At 33.9% G+C, this 21,056-nt stretch overlaps 2 protein-coding genes and 1 long non-coding RNA gene across 5 annotated transcripts; 1 reads left to right on the top strand and 2 right to left on the bottom strand.

The window, feature by feature from the left end:
* Window positions 1-2,215: 2,215 nt before the first annotated feature.
* On the top strand, window positions 2,216-4,616 carry LOC140817077 (uncharacterized). Its single transcript, XR_012114714.1, has 3 exons — window positions 2,216-2,280; window positions 2,424-2,550; window positions 4,156-4,616. It is a non-coding gene; the product is annotated as an uncharacterized lncRNA (long non-coding RNA).
* Window positions 4,617-10,708: 6,092 nt separating this feature from the next.
* LOC140817467 (cytosolic Fe-S cluster assembly factor NBP35-like) lies at window positions 10,709-12,406 on the bottom strand. The gene is given in 4 exon segments (XM_073177167.1): window positions 10,709-11,617; window positions 11,619-11,808; window positions 11,978-12,107; window positions 12,212-12,406. Coding segments are annotated over 4 exon segments (1,077 nt in total). The 5' UTR covers window positions 12,255-12,406; the 3' UTR covers window positions 10,709-10,903.
* Window positions 12,407-15,502: 3,096 nt separating this feature from the next.
* LOC140816299 (protein indeterminate-domain 4, chloroplastic-like) lies at window positions 15,503-20,585 on the bottom strand. Of its 3 annotated transcripts, none has more exons than XM_073175481.1 (5): window positions 20,139-20,585; window positions 19,379-19,778; window positions 17,466-17,974; window positions 16,322-16,931; window positions 15,503-15,784 (listed from the first exon to the last, which is right to left on the bottom strand). In XM_073175481.1, the coding sequence occupies exons 1-4, from the start codon at window positions 20,257-20,259 to the stop codon at window positions 16,363-16,365; spliced, it is 1,599 nt and encodes a 532-aa protein (XP_073031582.1). In that variant the 5' UTR covers window positions 20,260-20,585; the 3' UTR covers window positions 15,503-15,784; window positions 16,322-16,362. The 3 variants fall into 3 exon arrangements, with proteins under 3 accessions (XP_073031582.1, XP_073031580.1, XP_073031581.1); XM_073175479.1 differs by having other exon boundaries at window positions 20,143-20,584; XM_073175480.1 differs by having other exon boundaries at window positions 16,322-16,928; window positions 20,143-20,581.
* Window positions 20,586-21,056: the final 471 nt, after the last annotated feature.

Genomic DNA, 21,056 nt, shown 5'->3' with positions numbered 1-21,056 from the left:
GAAATCTAGATTTCAAACAAATAAATAATTTATGCAATGGGAGTTACATATATCACATCGATATATCTAACAAAAACATCATTGAAAATAGAAAAATATTATTGAAGAATGGCAAACAAGTTTCTTCCAAAAATTGGAAGAGTAGATGGTACAGAGAATTACACAATTTCGAACATCTATATTTTTTTGTTCTTTTATCCTTGTGTGATTACTTACCCTATATTTTAAAATAAACTTGCTTCAAGTATTCTAAATATTGTGTTTTGCTACTTTGTGAATACCGTAGATTTTCCCAAATTGTAATCAATTAAAAAAACAATGGAAAAAATTTAACCTTCTCATCTTGTTTTTTTTTTTTAAAAAAATTAATTGCATGGGACCAACACTTCCTAAAAGATAACTAGTAATTATTGGAAATGTGATATTTTACAAAGGATAGATTTAAATCACACCAATAATGTGTGTGAAAACTACAAGTATTAATAAGTATTTTATGTCACACACACACACACACACACACACATATATATATAAACACCAAACAAATGATAATTAATATTGAAAACGTGTTTAAACATATAAATCGTATAATTATGCTGAAATAAATTAAACATAGCATGTGAACAAATTGAAAATGGAGTGATGTGACATAAAATACTTATTATATATATATATATATATATATATATATATATATATATAACATAATAAAGAATCATGGGACAATATATATTACATAATAAAGAATAATCGGACAATTTTTTTTTGTACTTGTTTATATGAAATAATTTTGGATAGGTACCCTCGTCGATTTTCGCTAGACTTGAAACGTAAAAGGGTTGTTTTACCATCTATATTTTTATAGGGAAAAATTAACTTGCTTGTTTTTAATTTGGTCATGTTCTTGATCAATCCACGTAGGGGTGTCAATCGGGTGGGGTGGGTTGGGTTTCGGGTTAACCCGCGAAATTTTTTTTATTTTCTTTTCAACCAGAACCAAACCCCAACCCGAAACAACCCGAAAACCCCCAACCCGAACACGAACCCGTCTAACCCGCCTAACCCGAATTTTATTAATTTTTTTAAAAAAAATTAATGAAAAAAATTCAAAAAAATAAAAAATAATAATAGTATTTTAATTTAAACACATAATAACAAAATTTTCGATTTAAATTTGAAATTTTAATCGTAGAAAATTTAAAGTATATTTATTAAATCAAATAAAAAAATTGTTAAAAAAATAAAAATATGCAAAGTAAATATTAAATGATGAAAATTTATCATATAAATATACAATAAATTTTGTTCAAACACACAATATATAAAAATATAAGTAATATTTTCAAAAAAAAAGTCGCGGGTCAACCCGCGGCCCAACCCGACCCAACATGAAATCCGCTTAACATGGCACTAACCTGAATCCACCCAACCCGAACCCGAAAAACCCCAACTCGAACCTGATTTTTTTCGTGTTGGGTCGTGTCGGGTTGACATGGTCGTATCGCATTTTGACACTCCTAAATTCACGGTATTAGTTTACCGAGTTACATTTTTTTTAATTCTATTCATTTTTAACCACAGTGATGACATGTCATCGGACATCAGCAATGTCTGATCACGCCTCTGCAATTTTCGATTATACGTCAGCATTTGTCGATTTGAGATGAGAAATGATTAAAATTGAAACAAAAGTATAAATTAGTAGATTATAATTATAAATTTAACGATAACAATACAAAAAAATATGCAAGTTACATTATTCAAAATGAAATTTTCTCATTTTTATATGTTAATAATATATTTTTTAGAAAATAAAATAATATATTATGTATATCCGTACAATAGACACACATTCGTATGCACGCGCGCACACACAAACACACATATATTATATTATAAGGTTTTAGCATGTTATAGAAACTGTTTTGGTTCGATTTAGTTACACTAATGTTGAATTTCATGTATAATCCTAAAAATAATTATCACTAACTAACAATATATGGACAAAAATACAAAAAAAAAAAATATTTTCTTTCAAATTTTACCCATGTAACCAATGGCTGCGGTAGGCTTGAGGTCACCTGGGCTGCAGCCGGAGTTGGCCCAAAAAAAATAATTTAGTTTTATGTATTAATTTTGCCCTGATATATATTTATCCCAATGGCCCAATTATCACTCTAATTAATTTGCTTTCAATATGTGGGCTTCAAAAAAAAAAAAAAGAGATTTTAGCATCAGTGCATCACCACCATTTTCCCTCCCTGCTCTTCCTCTGGCCAAGTACGCCTCTTTGCAAGATGATTTTTAGTTGTTCAACTTTAAGTACTCTAAAATTTTAGCACTAGATTTTTTTTATGTTTCTCAACTATTGTTCTATTGATTTCTGTGATTCCGTTAATATGTTCTGATTTTTATTAACGTAGGTCTGGATTTTTCGCCTTCGAAGAATTTTTTTAGGAGAGAAAATGGTACTTTTTTGAGAGGAATTTCGGGAAAGCATTTTTTGGTGATTAAGGCTGCATCGAGAATTCGAAACCTGAGAATTAAGAGGTAATGTTGCCTTGCCGTTGACGAAGTAATTCTGAAAATAGTTTTTTCCTATGTTTTAATGTTCCTTGTTTCACTCGCGGAGGAAAATATTTTGTTGAACCAATTAATGTCGCTTCATTTTCATTTCAAAGGAATTTAAGAACTTCATGGGTTCCTAAACTGCCTTTGTTCATATGCTTCCTCGCATATTTGTTTTTCCTTTGCTGTCTTTGTTTAATTGTTTTAATGTGTTCTTTTAGATTTTCCTCTGTAAGATGATGTTTGCGTTAAACATGCTTATGTTGTGTTCTATAGGTGTTTGCTTTGTTGATATATTTGCTTTGTTGATCTTAAATGTCATATGAGTGGGTCTTATATGAGATCGTCTCACAGATCTTAATCTGTGAGATGGGTCAACTCTACTCATTTTCACAATAAAAAGTAATACTCTTAGCATAAAAAGTAATACTTTTTCATGGATGACCCAAATAAGAGATTCGTCTCACAAATACGACCTGTGAGACCGTCTCACACAAGTTTTTGCCATTTCATATATTTCAAAAGCCATAACTGCCCTCTTTAATTATAATTTATAGCTAGGCTCTTCCTATTCCAGTTTGTCCAAATCTTTTATTTCCCCAATAAACATGAACAAACTCCCTCAATTCATGACTTCATATCATCCCTCAGAACCTTTCCATTTCTACTGACTACTGGTGAATGCATTGATTGTGCTCTCCCTTCATTCTATGTCTTTGGTCAAGATAAATTGCAGGGACCTTTTATATGAACTGATCAAACATATTACCTTCTGAATGTAGTTTTCAGTATTGTTTGTGCATAAAGTTGAACATTTCATAAGCATAATATATAATATATAGTATTTTGTAATTAGTCCACTCAAAGATTATCATTAATCTGGCTGAGCTTTTTTTTTTTTTCTCTTTATGATATAATTTGATGAATGGATCACATGCTTCTATTTGTTATTAACTTAAAAAGAGTTGAAATCTTCATGTGATTATTTTTTTATTTTATTTTTATAATATAATCTACTCGTGAATGCATTGATTGTGCTCTCCCTTCTGTGTATTTAGTTTCTTTTAAAGCTTCGATCCGGCTCAAAAGACAAAAATGGTGAAAGAAAATTGAAGGTTGGTTCAAGTAAATTTGATATAATTTATTATAACTGAAATATTAGTAGTAAATAAAAAATTTGCTCTTATACCAAAGTTAATTAGTAAAAAAAATTGACTTTAATAAACAATATAGGTATGTATGCCAAGAGTTAAATAGACCAGCAACATCATATTATTTGAAATAGAACATAAAACTCCATTTTTTTAAATCACAAGCAAAACTACCCATCCATGATCCATATTTCCATTTTAGAAGATCTATGTTTGTGGTTTTTAAAATATTATTACTTTTGCATAGGTGCTTTGTGCACTGTTGCAACTTCAATACCAAATTAATTTATTATATTCAACACCAGATTTTATCATACGTTTAGTTTTAAGCCAATAAAATATGAAGTTCATTATATATATATCAGTTTGTTTTGGTCTCTGTTTTGCGTACACAATTTTGGTTCTAATCTCAATTTAATATTTTTGTTTATATTAGGTTATTTTAATGTCAATTCAAGAAAGAATGAAGAGAAACAATAATATGTCATTCTTCAAGCCAATAGTTGATAATCTTTCATCACATGAGAGGACCGAGACTCATGCATGCATCCACTTTTAATGAGGAACTCGAACCTCCTTCTAAATCTGAAAGAGTTGAATTTGATGACATTTTCCTTGAACGAGATCCTGGATTGCGTATTTCGATGTGGCAACATACTGTTAATCACCATGATGAAATTAGACGAGCTTACATCAAAATGAGGTCATATCAACCTAAATTGTCGGAATACCCACGGTCTGAATCAAGGAAGCAGCATCGTCGATTTCAATATACATGGTTTAAAAAGTTTCCATGGTTAGAGTACTCTCCTTCGAAGGATGCAATATTTTGTTTTCCGTGCTATCTTTTTGAATTAAGTGGAGCACAACAATCTACATTTACAAATGAAGGGTTTAGAAGTTAGAAACGCGTTAATGATGGAGCCAAGTGTGGTTTTTTGTCTCACATGGGAAGTTTTAACTCGACACACAATAAATCTTCGAAATCTGTTATTGATTTGATTAATGTTACTGGTCATATAGATAAAGTTATGAATCAAGAAACTTCTGAACATATTCAAAAAAATCGATTAAGGCTTGCAGCAACAATTGAGAGCGGGACGTTGGCTTAGTTTGCAAGCATGTTGATTGAGAGGTCATGATGAATCTTCATATTCTCAAAATTGTGGCAATTTCGTCGAGATGTTAAAACTATTGAGGAAATAAAATGCTAGTATTGGTGATGTTATCTTAGATAAGGCTCTGGGAAATGCAATATATACATCACCAGAAGTTCAAAAAGAATTCTTGCATATTATTGGCAATAGAGTCAGAAATAAAATCCGTGATGGAATTGGAGATTCTAAGTTTTGTATTTTGGTAGATGAAGCAAAATATGTATCTAACAAAGAACAGATTGCTATAATTTTGAGATTTGTTGATGCCCATGGTTTTTTGCGGGAGCGTTTTTTCCAAATTATGCATGTTCATGACACCACAGCTGCAACACTCAAGAAAGAAATATGTGATGTCCTCACTAATTATAATCTAGAAATTCATAATATGTGAGGTCAAGAGTATGATAGTGTTAGTAACATGAGTGGTGTTTTTAATGTATTGCAAGCTTTATTTCTTAAAGATCGCCCATGTGCATATTATGTATATTGTTTTGCCCATCGACTCCAACTAGCATTAGTTGCAGCGGCTGAAAAAGAGATCTATATATGGCTTTTCTTTTCAAATCCGACGAATATTATCATTCTTGTTAAATCTTCTTCCAAGCGCAATGCCGAGTTACAATCTTATCAAGTTAATGAAATTCCACGTTCTGTTGTTGTCGTTGAACGCGAGACTAGGCGAGTAGCTAATCAGATTGATACTTTGCATCGAGCAAATACTACTAGTTGGAGCTCTCATTTTGATTCTATTTGCAGCTTGATAGATTATGATGCAACTATTAATGTGCTCGAAAACATTATAACCGATGGAACCTCTACTTCAATGCGCGGGGAAGATGGTGGTTCATTAATAGTGATGAAGTGTAACGCCCCGAAAATTTAAAGGTCCACGCAAACCACATGCGTAAATTATTAAATTCCTTGTGCATTTCAATTAATGGTTTTAATTTCATGGATTAATTATGTTGTGCATATTTGCATGTTTAAAATTATTTTTCTACATGGTTGCATTAAAATGTATTTTTAAAGGTTATTCGAGTTGCGATCGAAGAACGGAGACCGATGGCTGCAAAATGGAAAATGATTTTATTAAATAATTGTTTTTAATTATTTAAAATATGATTGTGGGTTTTTCTTATTTCTGAAAATCAGGGGTTTTTAGGTTATTTTATACGCCGGGACGTATATTTTATCGGTGTTGGATTTTTAGTAAAAATACGAACGTTTTGACAACCCGGCTATTGACTTCACAAACTTATTTAAACATAATTATTTTTAATATTTTAATTAAACACTAATGGGCTTAATGGGCCTAATTAACTTGTTAATATGTCAAGGCTTTTGTTAGTGTGTTAATTAATATATAAAGTGCAAAACCCTACACTCTTCACACAAAAATACACGCCTCACTTTCTGAAAAATTCTTCCAAAGATACACGGCACACACAAGCAATAATCAAGAGAAAAGCTTTGAAAGCTTCAAGGAAATTTCTAGCCAAGGATCTTCGTCGCCGTTCTTCAATCGCCAACGGTTTCTCGTGCGTAAAATACGCAAAGGCACGCCATATTCTCTTTTTACTCATCATCACACCATATTATGTATTTATGTTTGAAAATTTCATGAAAACAAGTTGCACCTTGCAATATTTTCGTAGATGCATCATAATTGATTTTTAAAGCATGTGTTTTGGGTTCAAAAAATATGTTTTTATGTTGTTTAAGGGGCTGTCATGAATAGGGTATTAATATTGAATTGTTTATAGCCAAAGCATGATAAAATAAAAGAAAAAATTAAGCTGGAACCGTAGGCAAGAGAAGCAAAGAGGGCCGTGAGTTTGTTTGTTAGTTTCGAGGTGCAAGGATCGGTGGTGGTGCATGGGGCAAGAGGGCTCGACCAGGTCAGGAGTTTGGGTCCTAGGGGTCGTGGTTAGGTCCTAGGGAGAGTCCTAGGAGGGCTAAGACTCGAGACCAGGGGTTGGGAGGAGTCCTAGCTAGCTAGGACTCCACTCGAGAATTGCTTAGGGATGTGCGCAGGTGATCAGCTGGTGCAGGGAGGAAGTTGCTCGTCCAGGGGGCTTGGGGCAGGGCTAGGCTCGGTCCTTAGGGTCCTAAGGGGGTGCACAAGGGTCTGGGCAGGGGCTGGTATGGTTTGGTTCAAGGAGGGCACGAGCAGAACATGAAACGTGAGGGAGCAAACTAGGAACGCGCAGGCTGCTGAACTTTTCAGGTGACTTGTGGGCTGGTCCAGTGGCTTGGGCTGGGCTGGGCTGGCACGTGTTTGAGCGTGGTCTAGGGTCAGTAAGGGTCATGGGTGGTCAGTGGTTAGATGGTTGGAAGAGTCCTAGGTAACTAGGAAACATAACACAAGTGGGAATGCACTCACACACACATGCAGAATATTTGCTCAAGTTTCAGCAGGTTTTGGGAGCGAGCCAGTGCTTGTTTTCGGGCTGGGCTTGTACAGTAGGGTCCCTAGATGGGTTGGCTAGGTTTGGCTCAAGGTGGCTCGATCGTGGCTCGAGTAAATTAGGAGATGGCTCAGTGTGTTCGATAAGGTGTCAAAAACGAAAATTAAACAACTAAAATTGAATCCATGGGTCCACGGGTGTGGCTCACGACTTGAAAGGGTAGAATAAATCATAAAAATGTTATGTTTAAAATTTGGGGTCAAAATATTGAGTTTTGGATTTATTCGGGATTTAATCGACGCACGAAACGCTAATTAACGAGTTAATTGAAAAGTCTAGTTTTAAGCTTCATAAAATTATGAAAATTTAGGTTTAAGCTTAAATAATTATTAGAAGCCTAAGTTTTTAATTTGAGAATTTTATTTTAAGTTTTGGTTTAATTCGAGATTAAAACGCAATAATACGACTTATTTAAGGGATACATTAAAAGTCATTGATTTAAACGAAATAAAAATATGGAAAAAAATAATTATTTGGCACATGTTAGTGTCAATGAAATTAAGAAAATGTCTAAAACAGGAAATTTTACATCCAGAGGTAAAACGGTCTTTTTACACCTAAAAATTAGTAAACGTCATGGCAGTGTCCTGAATGTTGTTTTATGTGCTAATATGATTATTTTCAATGATTATGGATATTTATGAATTTTTATATGTTGAAATATGATTTTTAAATGTTCATGAATTATTAAGGTTTAAATTGGACATTTAAAAGATATGTTGTATGTTTGGTTTCAAAATAAAATGATATTATATGCATGTTTTTATTAAGTGATGGAAATACGACATGTTGAAGGATGTGAATGGATTGTGACTACTGAATATGTTGGAAATATCATGAGGGTTATGGTCCAGTGGGAGCCCGACGATCGTGTTTCATTGGATACGGATCCGAATACGAATACGTGATACGAATACGAATATGATAATACGTAAGCCAAGGTACCAGTTGACCGGTGATAGTGTTGCTGGTGTCTCCGCCGCCCAGTACTGTGGTTTTCTTTAGATGGATCCATCGCCCAATACGTTTAAGAATACGAGTCACAATCAACGATCTGAATTCAACATACACGAACATGAATACGAATATGAATATGATTACGTTGATATGAACATGACATGAATATGTTGATATGAATATGAATATGTTTATGTTATATGAAATGTTTATTCATAAGATTATGAAAATGTTTTTATTTAAAAGTTTTATGCATTATGAAAATGTTTACGAAAATGTTTACGAAAATGTTTATGTATCTTCAGGAAAACGATATTTTAAGTACAAGTATTTTTCACTGTTATATGTTAACTGTATTATGTATCACTCGTTATCAAGAATATGACGTGTTGAGTCTTTAGACTCACTAAGTGTGATTGATGCAGGTGATATTGATTATGAATATGATAATGGAGGTCTTGATGGCTAACTTTGCTGGACTGAAGAGGCACATAACCCGAGGACCGACGCTAGTTTTCCGCACTAGTTATTATTTATGATTTTAAGTAATGTTAAAGATATTTTTACGTCTTTTATTTATGTTATGAGAGATTTTTGAGAGGTTATAGTATGAGCTATACTTTTCAAATAATGTTTTTAGGTTGGTAAAATGTTTGACGATTTTATGTTTTAAAATATTTTCCTTTGGATTTTTAAATGGCAGTCGGATGTTTATTTTTAAAATGATGTCAAAAATATTTTATGGTTCGGCCGATGCTAAGTGAGGTTAAAAAAAATAAAAATTTCTAGCATGTTTTAAGAAAACGAATAGCAGACGTTTCATGAAGTATTTCGATTTCATTTTTATTTTGCATTTGATGCATACAATTTTGGGGATCACAAATTTGCTTTGTCGTGCATTGCAACAAAAATCTTTTGATATCATAAGTGCAATGGATTTGATCTCTACGACTAAAGAACTTTTCCTAACACTGAAAAATCATGGTTTTGATATTTTTCTTTCGTATATAAAATCATTTTGCACAAGATTGGATGTCGATATGCCCGAGATGAGTTCTCATTATAAGCATTCTACTCGTTCATTCCGGAAAAAAGGATACCATCACAGTTGAACATCACTTTCATCATGATATATCTAATGTTGCCATAGATTTTGAGTTGGAAGAGTTAAACTCTAGATTCAGTAATGAGACAGTAAAACTTTCTAATTCTCATCTCTACTTTGGATCTAAAAGATAATTTTAAATAGTTCAACATTGACAAGATTTGTACTCTCGCTGAGAAGTATTATCCCGAGGACTTCACTGAACAGGAAATGCATCATTTGAGGTGTCAACTACAACGTTATGAGCTCGATGCAGTTTGTCATGAAGATATTCAGAAAATGTTCACTATCTCATAATTGTGCCGAGGGTTATTTGAAACAAAAAAGTTGCAACATTATAATTTGCTTGACAAGTTGATCCGTCTAGTTTTATCTTTGCACGTTTCCACGACAACTATGGAGCGTGCATTTTCGGCTATAAAGCATGTTAAAACAGTTTTTCGCAATAAAATGGGAGATAATTGTTTTCTGACATATTCTATGATTATCTACATTAAGAGAGAGTTTGCTTCAAATATAGACACGGATTCTGTAATTGATGAATATTATAATTCGAAGAATCGTAGATCACAGCTTCAATAGTAAGATAATCATAGAATATGTCAGCTTCAATAGTAAGATTATGTCTATAAATATTATCTTTGTATGTTTTAGTTTAAAAATATTTAATTTAATCATCTAAAAATGAATGATTTTAGAGATATTCATTTTTTCATTATTTTTTCTTGCAGGATTATGAAGATATATTATCATATTGTCAATGTTTTGTCGGTTTCTGAATCTTGCGAGTTCAATAACGAAAATATTGAAGATTTTGTTAATGAGAAACATTTTGAAACTACGATGAACATGTATCATAACTATGGTTTTTATGTATCAAAAGATGGTCTTTCACGCGCTTCAATATCGCAGATTATGAAATATGATGAATGCCACCAAAAATGCATGTGATCCTTTCAAAAACTATGTACTACCACTACACGGTCTTGTGTTTTCTAATTTCAGCTCGCTAAGATCACTCTGCCAGTCTTTATTCAGATTTCATGAATATCACCAACTCGTCTCTCAAAAAGAACCAATAACTCGTCGTGTTACATTCAGTTTCATAGACAAAATTAGGGGTGTATTGTTTATTCCTCAAAAATTTTAGTATTTTATCAAAATACTATAAATATATTTCTAACTTTTATTTTCGAATGATGCTGCCAAGACTTTGAATATTTCGAGCCAACCTCGTACACGGTACATCAATATAAAGATGGTAAATCAGCCCCAACTGAACTGGGCTTGGTTGATGAGAAATTAAAACAAAAACAAAATAAACTTGTACTAACAAATTAGCCATTGTCGAAGAAAATTATTCCATATGTAATTATTCATTTCGGGAACATAAACGAAACATAATTCTTGAACATAACCTTCGCTGACTTTAAAAATTTGATAATGTACATAACACACTCCTCAGTCCTCCCCCTGATAATAACTTACAGCAAGCATCTACGCCACACCCTCCATTCTTGACGCCTTCAATTCCGACAACACCTTCTCCACAATCGCCTTCAAGGCGGGAGCACTTACTTGACATTTACCATCATCAAAGCAAGATCTTCCTTCTTCTGCAGCTTTACACAGCTGAGGGTCCAAGGGAACCTTTCCAAGAAAGGGAACCCCCATGTCTCGACACATTTTTGCGCCACCACCAGCACTACTGTCGAAAACTTCACAAAAAGCGAACAAATTCAGCATTTCTGGTGCCTTCTCCTTCAAGTACATGATAGCCCAATCAGTCATGTCTTTTTGCTCGCCAGCATCTGTCAGGCTCAAGAATCTGAGATCCGACAATGGTTGACACAAACCGCTCATATTCGCCACGACTCCAAGAATCGGTAGCTCGACTTTCCTGCAGAAGCTGACTTCTTTCCTCACATCTATAAGAGATACCTGTTGTGGAGTGGTAACTATAATGGCACCATCTATTCCGGTCGCCTTAAGGAACTGGACAACTGAAATATGCTCATCTGAGGTCCCAGGTGGTGCATCGACTACTAGAAAATCAAGCTCACCCCAGTACACATCCTTCAAGAATTGCTTGATGAGTCCATTCTTTCGTGGCCCTCTCCATACGACAGCCTCATCAGCGTCCGGGAGCATGAAACCGATAGACATGACCCCAAGGTTAGACTCAACGTAAACAGGAGACCAACCAAGGTTTACTCTGATGAATCTGTTGCCCTTCAAGACCGAGCATCTTCGGGGTGCTTGGAGCGCAAATATCAATATCAAGAAGACCTACCTGATAATCCATACCAGCTAAGGCAAAAGAAAGTTGAGCTGAGAATGTACTCTTCCCAACTCCACCCTTGCCGGATAACACCAGAATTTTGTGTTTTACTGTTGCCATACTACAGGAATATATAGCTAACCAGTCAGAAAACAACACAAAAAGGATGGTCTTTTTCATATTTTAGCATCTCTATGATTATGGAGAAAACCCAGACATTGATTTTAATGGTACTCACTATTAAAAGAAATTCGATACCAAAAAATCAGATCAAACAAATTAGATACAACTTTATAAACTCAAATAAATAATTTAGACCTGGGTCGGGTCCTTTCGGAGCAGTAGCGCAAGCCTCCTGATTAGGGCATCCTTCACAAGAATCGGATTTTCCAGCTGATTCAGATTGAGTCCCTGGGCAATCTGAAATTTTCACCAGAAAAAGATTGATTAAAAAATAAGCGATCTCAACAAAAAATAAAGAGCTAAAATCTGAAATTGAACAACAGCTAAGAAGATTCACATACGTTCATTGGCGTTTTCAGGTATTTCGTTGCCTCCGTTTTCCATCTCTCTTACTCTTCTTGTCTGAAAAACCAACCCCTTGGAAACCCTAGAAAGAAATAGCGTCTTAGATAACCGGGTAAAGTCGGTGGTTGCTCTTAGTGGACTGGGCCTTAAACGAGTCCCTCAGTGTCGAAGCCCAAATAATAATAGGCCCATATTTTAAAACATCATAGGGACATATCAACTAATGTAAAACCACCTTAATGTGCATGTGAGTCATCCTATCTCAACATGACCTATGATTTGATTTCCAATTTGATGTTGAAACATTCATGCAAGGATCTCAACACGACGGTTGTTTCTTAAACCATCGCGATAAAAATCGTCGCTATAAAGTAGCGACGGTTTTTCTTACATTGTCGTCATATTTAGCGACGGGTATATATTGTCGTTTTTAAAAAAAATTGCGACGATTTTAATAAAATCGTCGCTAATGTTTGCGACGATATAAGCCGAACCGTTGCCAATGTGCGACAGGTATATAATTAGCGACGGTTAAATGAGAACCGTCTCTACGTAGCGACGGTTGTCTAAGCTGTCGCTTCGGTTAGCAACGGTTTTATTAAAACCGTCGCAAATACATTGAGTCCTGCTGCATTATGTCTCTTTTCTTAGGTAGAGTTTGTAGGACCGAATGTTTACCGTTTTACCAAAAACTATAGCTGGTTGTAATGATGCAAATCAAATCTTTTAAACCACACAGCAGCTCAAGCACCACGGTTCGATCGCTCTACCATAATATTTATTTTTATATTCATTTTCTTTAATTTTTTCTTAAATTAATTTTTTAAGAATCCATAATATTTAATATTATGAACAAAATGTGGTAATTATAAGGTACATAAAAAACTCTCGGAAGATACACTTAATTTTTAAACCAAAACCAAAATCAAACCAAGAAATTAATATTTGCGGATGAACTATCTCTATTTAAAGCTAGTAGTCGAATAAACGGCTAAATACTTTCTCCATGTCTTTAGAAAGTTCATGTAATACCGAGATATGTTTTCACCAAAATGCAGGAAAACACAAAATTCAATTAAAATTTTCACCATCAGTTTCATTGTCCGCGACAGATATGCCATCAACTATTGAGCCCTCAACATCAGATCTAGTTAATTCAACATCTTCCCCATTTATATCAATTAACAGTGATTGCATACTAGAAAAATTGAGATCAACAAAATGCATTGTATTGATGTCATCTTCATCATCCATATTGTATGTATCTCTTGGTGTATGACGAATAACACAATACCGGTCCTCTTCTTTTGGATCACATACATAATAAACCATTTTAGCTTGTGAAGCTAGAATAAAAGGTTCATGCTTTTCTCGTTCATATATAAAATGTTTATACATATGATCAGTGCTTAGAATGCTCCTAGTAGCAGCGAATCAAATAATTGGTATATAAAACTAAAGCTAAAAAGTATTCAATATATATAATTTTCAAATCAATCATAAAAACTAGATCAATAAAAGTGGTCCACGACTCTGGTTTTGTGAAAGCCGTTGTTACATGTCTTCAATATGAGCTGTTTCTGAATGCTCCTAATAGTTATATCAATAAGAGCAATTTATAGAAGCGGTTTATACGACCAATACTAAAAGTATTTAATAGGTGCAATTTCTAAACCTATCTTAAAAAATAGAGCAATAAAAGCGGTCCACGACACCGGTCTGTTAAAACCTTTGTTACATGTCTTCAATATGAGCTGCTTCCAGAATGCTCCTAATAGTTATAACAATAAGAGCAATTGACATAAACGGTTTATATGACCAATGCTAAATGTATTCAATAGGTATAATTTTCAGACCCGTCCTAAAAAAACAGAGCCATAAGAGCGGTCCACAACATTGATTTTGTGAAACTGCTGTTAAAAATATTCAATTAGAGTAGTTTCCATAATGATCCTAGTAGCTAAATCAATAAGAGCAATTTATAATAGCGGTTGATACAAATGGTACTAAAAATGACGCAACTAAAGCGGTTATGAAACCATTGATAAAAGCAAGGAAATAGAAACGGTTTAAGTAAAACCGATTTTGTTGTTCAGTTTGCACAAATTAACGGTTTTAAAAGTGCTCTTAAAAAACCGCTTCTAGAAACACTTTTTTTATAGTGGTATTTACATCGCGACGGTTTTAACAAAAACCTTCGCGGATTCAATTTTTTTTTTGGTAGTGTAGATTTCAAATCTTGGCTCCGCCATTGCCTGTAACTATTGTTTTAACTTCTCACTTATAACATAATTTTTTTTAACTTTTATTCCATATAATCTCTATTTCTTTTATTTCATTCTTTTTTTTTCTAGTTTATTAATGTCATAAAGTTAATTTAATCTCAATTTTCGTATATTTTTTCTAAAAACGATAATTAATATTACATGCATGCGTCGTGTGTTCTTGCTGACTATATATATAATAAAGCAGCCGTGATGACTTTGAAATAATTTGATTAATAGTTTCATTGGCCAATAATACAATGTTTCTTCTCAAAAATCGATCGAAAGACACGAGGGTGGGTCTTGAGTCACTTGATATGTCTTTTTCAACTTAATGAATAATTATTATTCGAGGAATTAAATCTCATATGTTTTCATATTAATATATTAAAATTGAACCTTTACTACAACATGAATATCGTCATCAGCCATCTTGATTAGACGATTTATTTAATTAGCTGAATAATTATCCGCTCATAATTTTTTTTTTTGAAAATTAAACTTTTTTTTTACAAATATAATAATTATGAGCTTAACTTCGTTTCAAAATAATTGATTGTCAAGAATAGCTATCATGCACTATATAAAAGCTGATCATGTAAATTAGAGAAGAATTTATTTCAAGTACTCCCAAACTTCTAGCTAATGAAATATTATTTATAAATTGTATGTATAAGTTGAGAAATACTTGAAATAAGGTATTGCAAATGCTACCAAATTATTGAGAAAATAATTCTTACGATACAATAACTTATCTCATTTTGGGTTTTGGTTCATTAATTATTCAAAGTTCTGTTTTGGTACATGCAATAATAAATTTGATTTTTGTTGGTTTTTGGTCGTATTTCATTGAAGAGTTGATATAGTGCTACAAATTGCTGATTTGCTCGACGTTATATCAACAATAATTACACCAAAATAACCAAAAATTGCACGTTAGTGTGTGTATCTATCTAAACCGAAGTTCGACGAGTTAGTAACTAAAACCCCAAATAAAATAAGTAAATAAACTAAAAAAATGATTTTTCCTAAAATATTAATTCTGCAATAATATAAATTTTCGCATTCATTTTCGTTTTTTTTCTCCCAAAGGTTCAAAGTAACAAAGAAAAAGTCTGCTACAAAATGAAAAACAAAATTAAACTTGTCTCCCTATATTATATTTAATTAATTATAATATGTTGCCTAGTTTTTCCCCCAAAATAACTTATTTTTTTTAAAAAAGGTCTTCTTTTGTGGTTGTACCCCTTGCATGGAGATCGTCAGAAGCGCTTCTTGAATCACACCCGATCATATATTAATTTCCTGCATGCATGGATAACAATAATTTCATGTTATAAATAAAATATTTAAATAATAATATCATGTAAACGATAATTGTTGCATTATTATTTCAGTACGAGGTAATATAGAGAGTAATTACGTGCATGATGTAATTGCATGATCGTACCATCCATATTAATGCATAAATAGATCAATTTTTTAAAAAAAATCATTCATAAAGTTATCAGTTTTGATGTAATCTCTAATTTTGTAGATAAAAACGATTTAAAATTAATAAAAAAAATAAGGAAAATTTGCATTCTTAGAAGTGACACCAATGTACGTGTATAGTATCATATCAGCCGTCACTAAAATTTCAACAAATCGGAAAGTACAGAACTAATACTTATAAGATTTGATAACATAGAGAATTAAAATTGCTATGAATCAAATATTAAGGACCATACATGAAATTTTACATGATATATGTATATTTGTGTGTGTAAAACATATAAAAAGGTAATTTCGAAATGAGAAAATAAAGATGATAGCAATGCTACCAGTAGTTGGCATGCATACCTTCATATTTCCGATTCATAGAATGAAAAGCTGTAGTTGCTTCAATGGAAACTCCCCCTCCCAAAAGCTTGTGGCGATGCGCCGTTCTTTCCTTGCGGCTCCATTAACGAGCTGAACGACATGCCATGTTGCAGCTGCCCTCTTCCTACCCCAAGAAAGTCCCTCGTCAATCTCCCCGCCCCAGCTCGTTCTATGCCGCCGCCGCCGCCGCCGCTAAAACCTGTATCATTCTCATTAGTATTAATATTATTGTTACTATTATAAGCTCGGAATCCTCTGTATTGATCGTTCTCATGAATTTCTCCATCATATGTGCCCCCACCAATGGAGGAGTTCATGGGGTTCACTAAATCTTGGAGATGGCTGATCCCATTGTAACTTTCTCCAAAAACAGAAGAAGACCCTCCATAGTTTTCTTGGTCGAGCGTCGACTGATTCGATTTTCCGAAGGTTTTGAGCAGCGACGATGCAGCGTTGTTGCTTGTGGTTGAGCCCAACTGAGCAGCCTTCTGTAGCAGCGCGGTAGCGGACATGTGTGCCGCGCTGGGGTTTTGTGTGGCATGTGAGGTGCTGTAGAGTGAAGGGATAGCAGCACTCATGATGTTACCTGCTGATCAATCCACAATTCACAATATAGTAATAGAAAAACTAAATATTCAGTTATAAAAAAAATAATATATAGTTTTTAAGTTTGATTTTTAATTAGTTCTTGATTCCCACACACACATATACATACATACATACATACATATACAATTGAATTGAAGCAATGCTTATGCTCTATCAGGAAGATCACTTAAGAATGCTTACTATTGGATGCGTGCATAAATGCCAGAAAATAATATGTAATGTATTAGTTCGAGGTTTACCCGATATGTATCGAAAGGTAACAATTATAAGTTCCATTGTCATAAAAAAATGCAAATTTGGCTGGACATGAGATTCAAATGTCTATGACTCCATTGTGAAAAATATTTAAATTCTTACGAATTTTATTTTTTTCAAAAAATTCCGAGATTAATATGATCATATCCCCTCGAACTCCTCACATATACTAATGCAGTCCATTGATAATAATCAGTCATTCTATCTAGTGGTAGGTATGCATGACACACACATATATATACACAAATCACAGACGTACCATTTGAGAAGAGAGTGACGTACTCTTCCGGCCCGCCACCGGAACCTTGTCTGGCGCCAACATTATCAACGGTACTGTTTGGAAAGAAGCCGAGATTGAAAAGGCCAGCCATGGAGGAAGAATTCGAGCCATTGTTGGCAGTTATCTGAAGCTGGGGAGGAAACTGCATCAGTCCTTGAAACGATGAAGGCGACTTGTTTGGCATTGTTAATCCGAAGGAGGATAAACATTGATTATTCTCGTCTTCTCGATTATCATTATGTGGTTGCAGCCCGAAAAGAGCGGCGGCAGCCCCAGAAGAAGGAGGCTGAAGGCGGAATCCCTGGCCGACGAGGGTGTCGAACTGTGGGCCATGCCTGGTCGTGCCGCCATTTCCGAGCCTGAGTACATCATGAGTTGCTAATGCCGGGTTGAATTCAACGGTGTTGAGTGAAGGTGGATTCAGATTCCTAGCACTTTCTTGGGCTAGGGCATCACAGAATGCCCGATGTGTGATAAAACTATCACGCCTGCAACAAAAATCAAACAAACAAATTATATAAAACATCCATGAAATACACTCAACAGTTTGTGTATTAAATTAATATTTAAATTTTAGCATGCATGCTCTAAGAAATAACAATGGTTTGTTCATTAAATACATATGTTTCAGCAATTTCATTTATTTTTTTGGATGCATTTTTAATGACAAGATTATTGTGGAATGTACAAGATTAAAATATGGTAACACATACACACACACACACACAATACATACATACATACATACATACATACATACATATACACACACTCGGAATAGCCGTTATAAATTTGATTTAATATCAATATTTTTCTCTAGAAATATAGTAAATTGAAATAAATATGAATGGGACTATAAAATATGGAGACATTTTGTTCCTCAGTCCTTAGTAGGGAATCATGAGAGGGTGGAATAATTTAGTTGGTAGATTGAACTCACAAAAGTTTAAGGGAAAGAAGACAAGATGTGTATATATAATTGAGCATGAGCATCCAATGTTGGGAGAGGTAGATCAATTTCTCACTAGCTATTTGCACACAACATTTACAAGGTAGTAGTTACATGTATATATTATAGAAAAGTATAAGCTACACACAAATATATCACGTTAGGTTATGCTCAAATCGAAATATTTGAAATTAAATGATTTTAAGTTAAAATATTTAAATTTATTAAACTTGTAATCTGAAAAGTATTAAATTTCATGAACTTTAATGGATTACAAATTAGTACAAAATATTTGAAATTAACTCCCCATATCATTTTCTCCTATCTAATAACTCCATCCGACCACACTCTTAGGTCGCGAGGGAGGCGTCGTGAGGACCGAGCTTCTAACATTTTAAACTTGATTTGAAAATTTGTTTGTCCTCAAAATATACAAAATCATGTTGTTGATAAGAAATTGAATAGAGAGAAATTTGAAATAATTGTATAAAAGAGTGGGAGGAAAAATGAATGGGTGGATGAGATTTGAGAGTGGGGAAGGGATATATAGCTGCAAATAGAACAACACAGCGCATAAAAACCAAGGCATAAGGGAACAAACCTTGTACACCACAGATTACACAAACAAAATAACACTTGAAAGAAACACATGCAAATGTTCCAGAGTCCCCCTCTTATGTGATGGCGTTTTCCACATACATATTTCACGTGGACTCATTCTCTTTTTTCCCACAGGCAAACTTCCAAAGAATAAAACGAATCAATTTCAAGATCTGTAGCACCCGTGAAACCAAAACCTTTTTATTTTTATTTTTGGGTTTTCACCCCATCTGCATGCACTTAAATAATCATCAAGAAAACCAAAAACCCACCTCAGATACATACAAACATACATGTATATGTGTGCGTGTGCGTGTGTGCGTGTGTGTGTGTGTAGGCGGACCTGGAGAAGAGAGTGCCGCAGTCGCATTTGTATTCCCTGGTGCCGCAGGTCTTGGAGTGGGCCTTCCAGTCGGACTGTACGGCGTATTTCTTGGAGCATTTGTCGCATTTGTACTTCTTCTCGCCGTGTTTCCTCGAGTAGTGTTTCTTGATCCCGGTGAGGTCACCGAGGGCCCGGCCGGGTTCATGGTGGACGCAGGTCGGCTCCGGGCAGAGGTACACCTTCCGTTTGATCTGGTCCTTGGGACCCTTCTGCTTCAGCTTCCATGGCAGGTTGTGGCCTCTTCTGTGGAGCTGCAGATTTTGCTCTCTTTGGAACCCTTTGTTGCACACTTCGCAGATGAATCTGTTGGTAGCCATTAGGGTTTTTGGAGACAGTGCTATAATCTCTGCATCCGGATCTGCAAAAATTAATCAATGGAACCTCAAATTTGAATTAACATATAACTAATAATTCACCCATCATCAAAATTCTGTATGCAAAATAAATAAATAAAAATGGAAATTTTCACATCGATTAGGCCTTCTAGCCAGATATATAGCTAGCAAGCTTTTTGAAGATTAATTCCACTTCATTTCTTGGAAACTTTTGTGGGATTGAAAAGACATACATATAGCTAGGGTTTCAACCTTAATTACAAGTTTGTTAGAGAGGAAAAGGCAAGAAATTAATCAAAATTTTAAAGAAAAAAAAAACTCGTTTGGCTATCGTGGATTTGGTTTAAAACAAAGAATATGTATAATTAATTTCTTGATGATACTCGCATGGATTTCCAGGCTGATTCCTCCTCTTCTTAAGCAAATTAGAAGCAGATGGCTGAGATTGAACAGCCGACAAAATCTGCTGCTGCTGCTGCTCCTTAATCTGAATCTCATTCTCATCTCCCATTCCAAGAAAAGCTGCTGAAAAAGAAGAAGCCGCCATTTTTGCTCGGCTAAAACTCACGCATCTATGTGTTTCTGTTCGATTACTTCACCTCTGCGAATTCTAGCTTTATCTCATGGAAATGATTCAAGAACTGGCATGGGATTGAAGCTCTGCAGATTGGAACTTGAAGATATAAACATATATATATGTAAATTAAAGAAAGAAATTTAATAGAAAACGATGCGAAAATCGATGGATAAGCGAAAAAAAGAGATAAATATAGAGAACGAAAGAGGATATGTGTGTATATATATGTGTGTGTATAAAGCTTCAATATTATTAGCCATGGCTGTTTTGATATGATACCTTTTTGTTTGGACTGTACATGTAAATTTTCCTTGCTTTCAGTGAAAAATTAAATTTTCCAATTGAAAAGATGCTTTTTAGTATAGGATAGACAGCTATTTTGGCTAATTGTGACTCTAGGTAATATATAATTTCATGAAAGAATAAAATAATTTATATTTATATAATAATTGATTTATAAATTATTTTAAAAAATAAAATTGATTTATTTATTAGTAAATTGTTTATATTTTGGGTCTTATTTAACCTACCAGCTCTCTTTTTATTTGATTTTTCACCATCAATTCGATTATTATTTTTATTAATTTCTCATAATATATATATATTAACGCGACTCGAATCCGAAATCCAGATTATATGTGAAATCACACGCATTGATTATATGTATCGTATGAAAAAAGTAGGCCATTTTCGAAATTTTTGCAATTTGCGTTAATTTATCTTT

This window comes from Primulina eburnea, chromosome 16 (assembly GCF_022965805.1).
Source record: "Primulina eburnea isolate SZY01 chromosome 16, ASM2296580v1, whole genome shotgun sequence".
In the NCBI taxonomy this organism is placed as follows: Eukaryota; Viridiplantae; Streptophyta; class Magnoliopsida; order Lamiales; family Gesneriaceae; genus Primulina; species Primulina eburnea.
The sequence above is the reverse complement of the archived record's forward strand: the minus strand, read 5'-3'. Positions and strand labels throughout refer to the sequence as shown.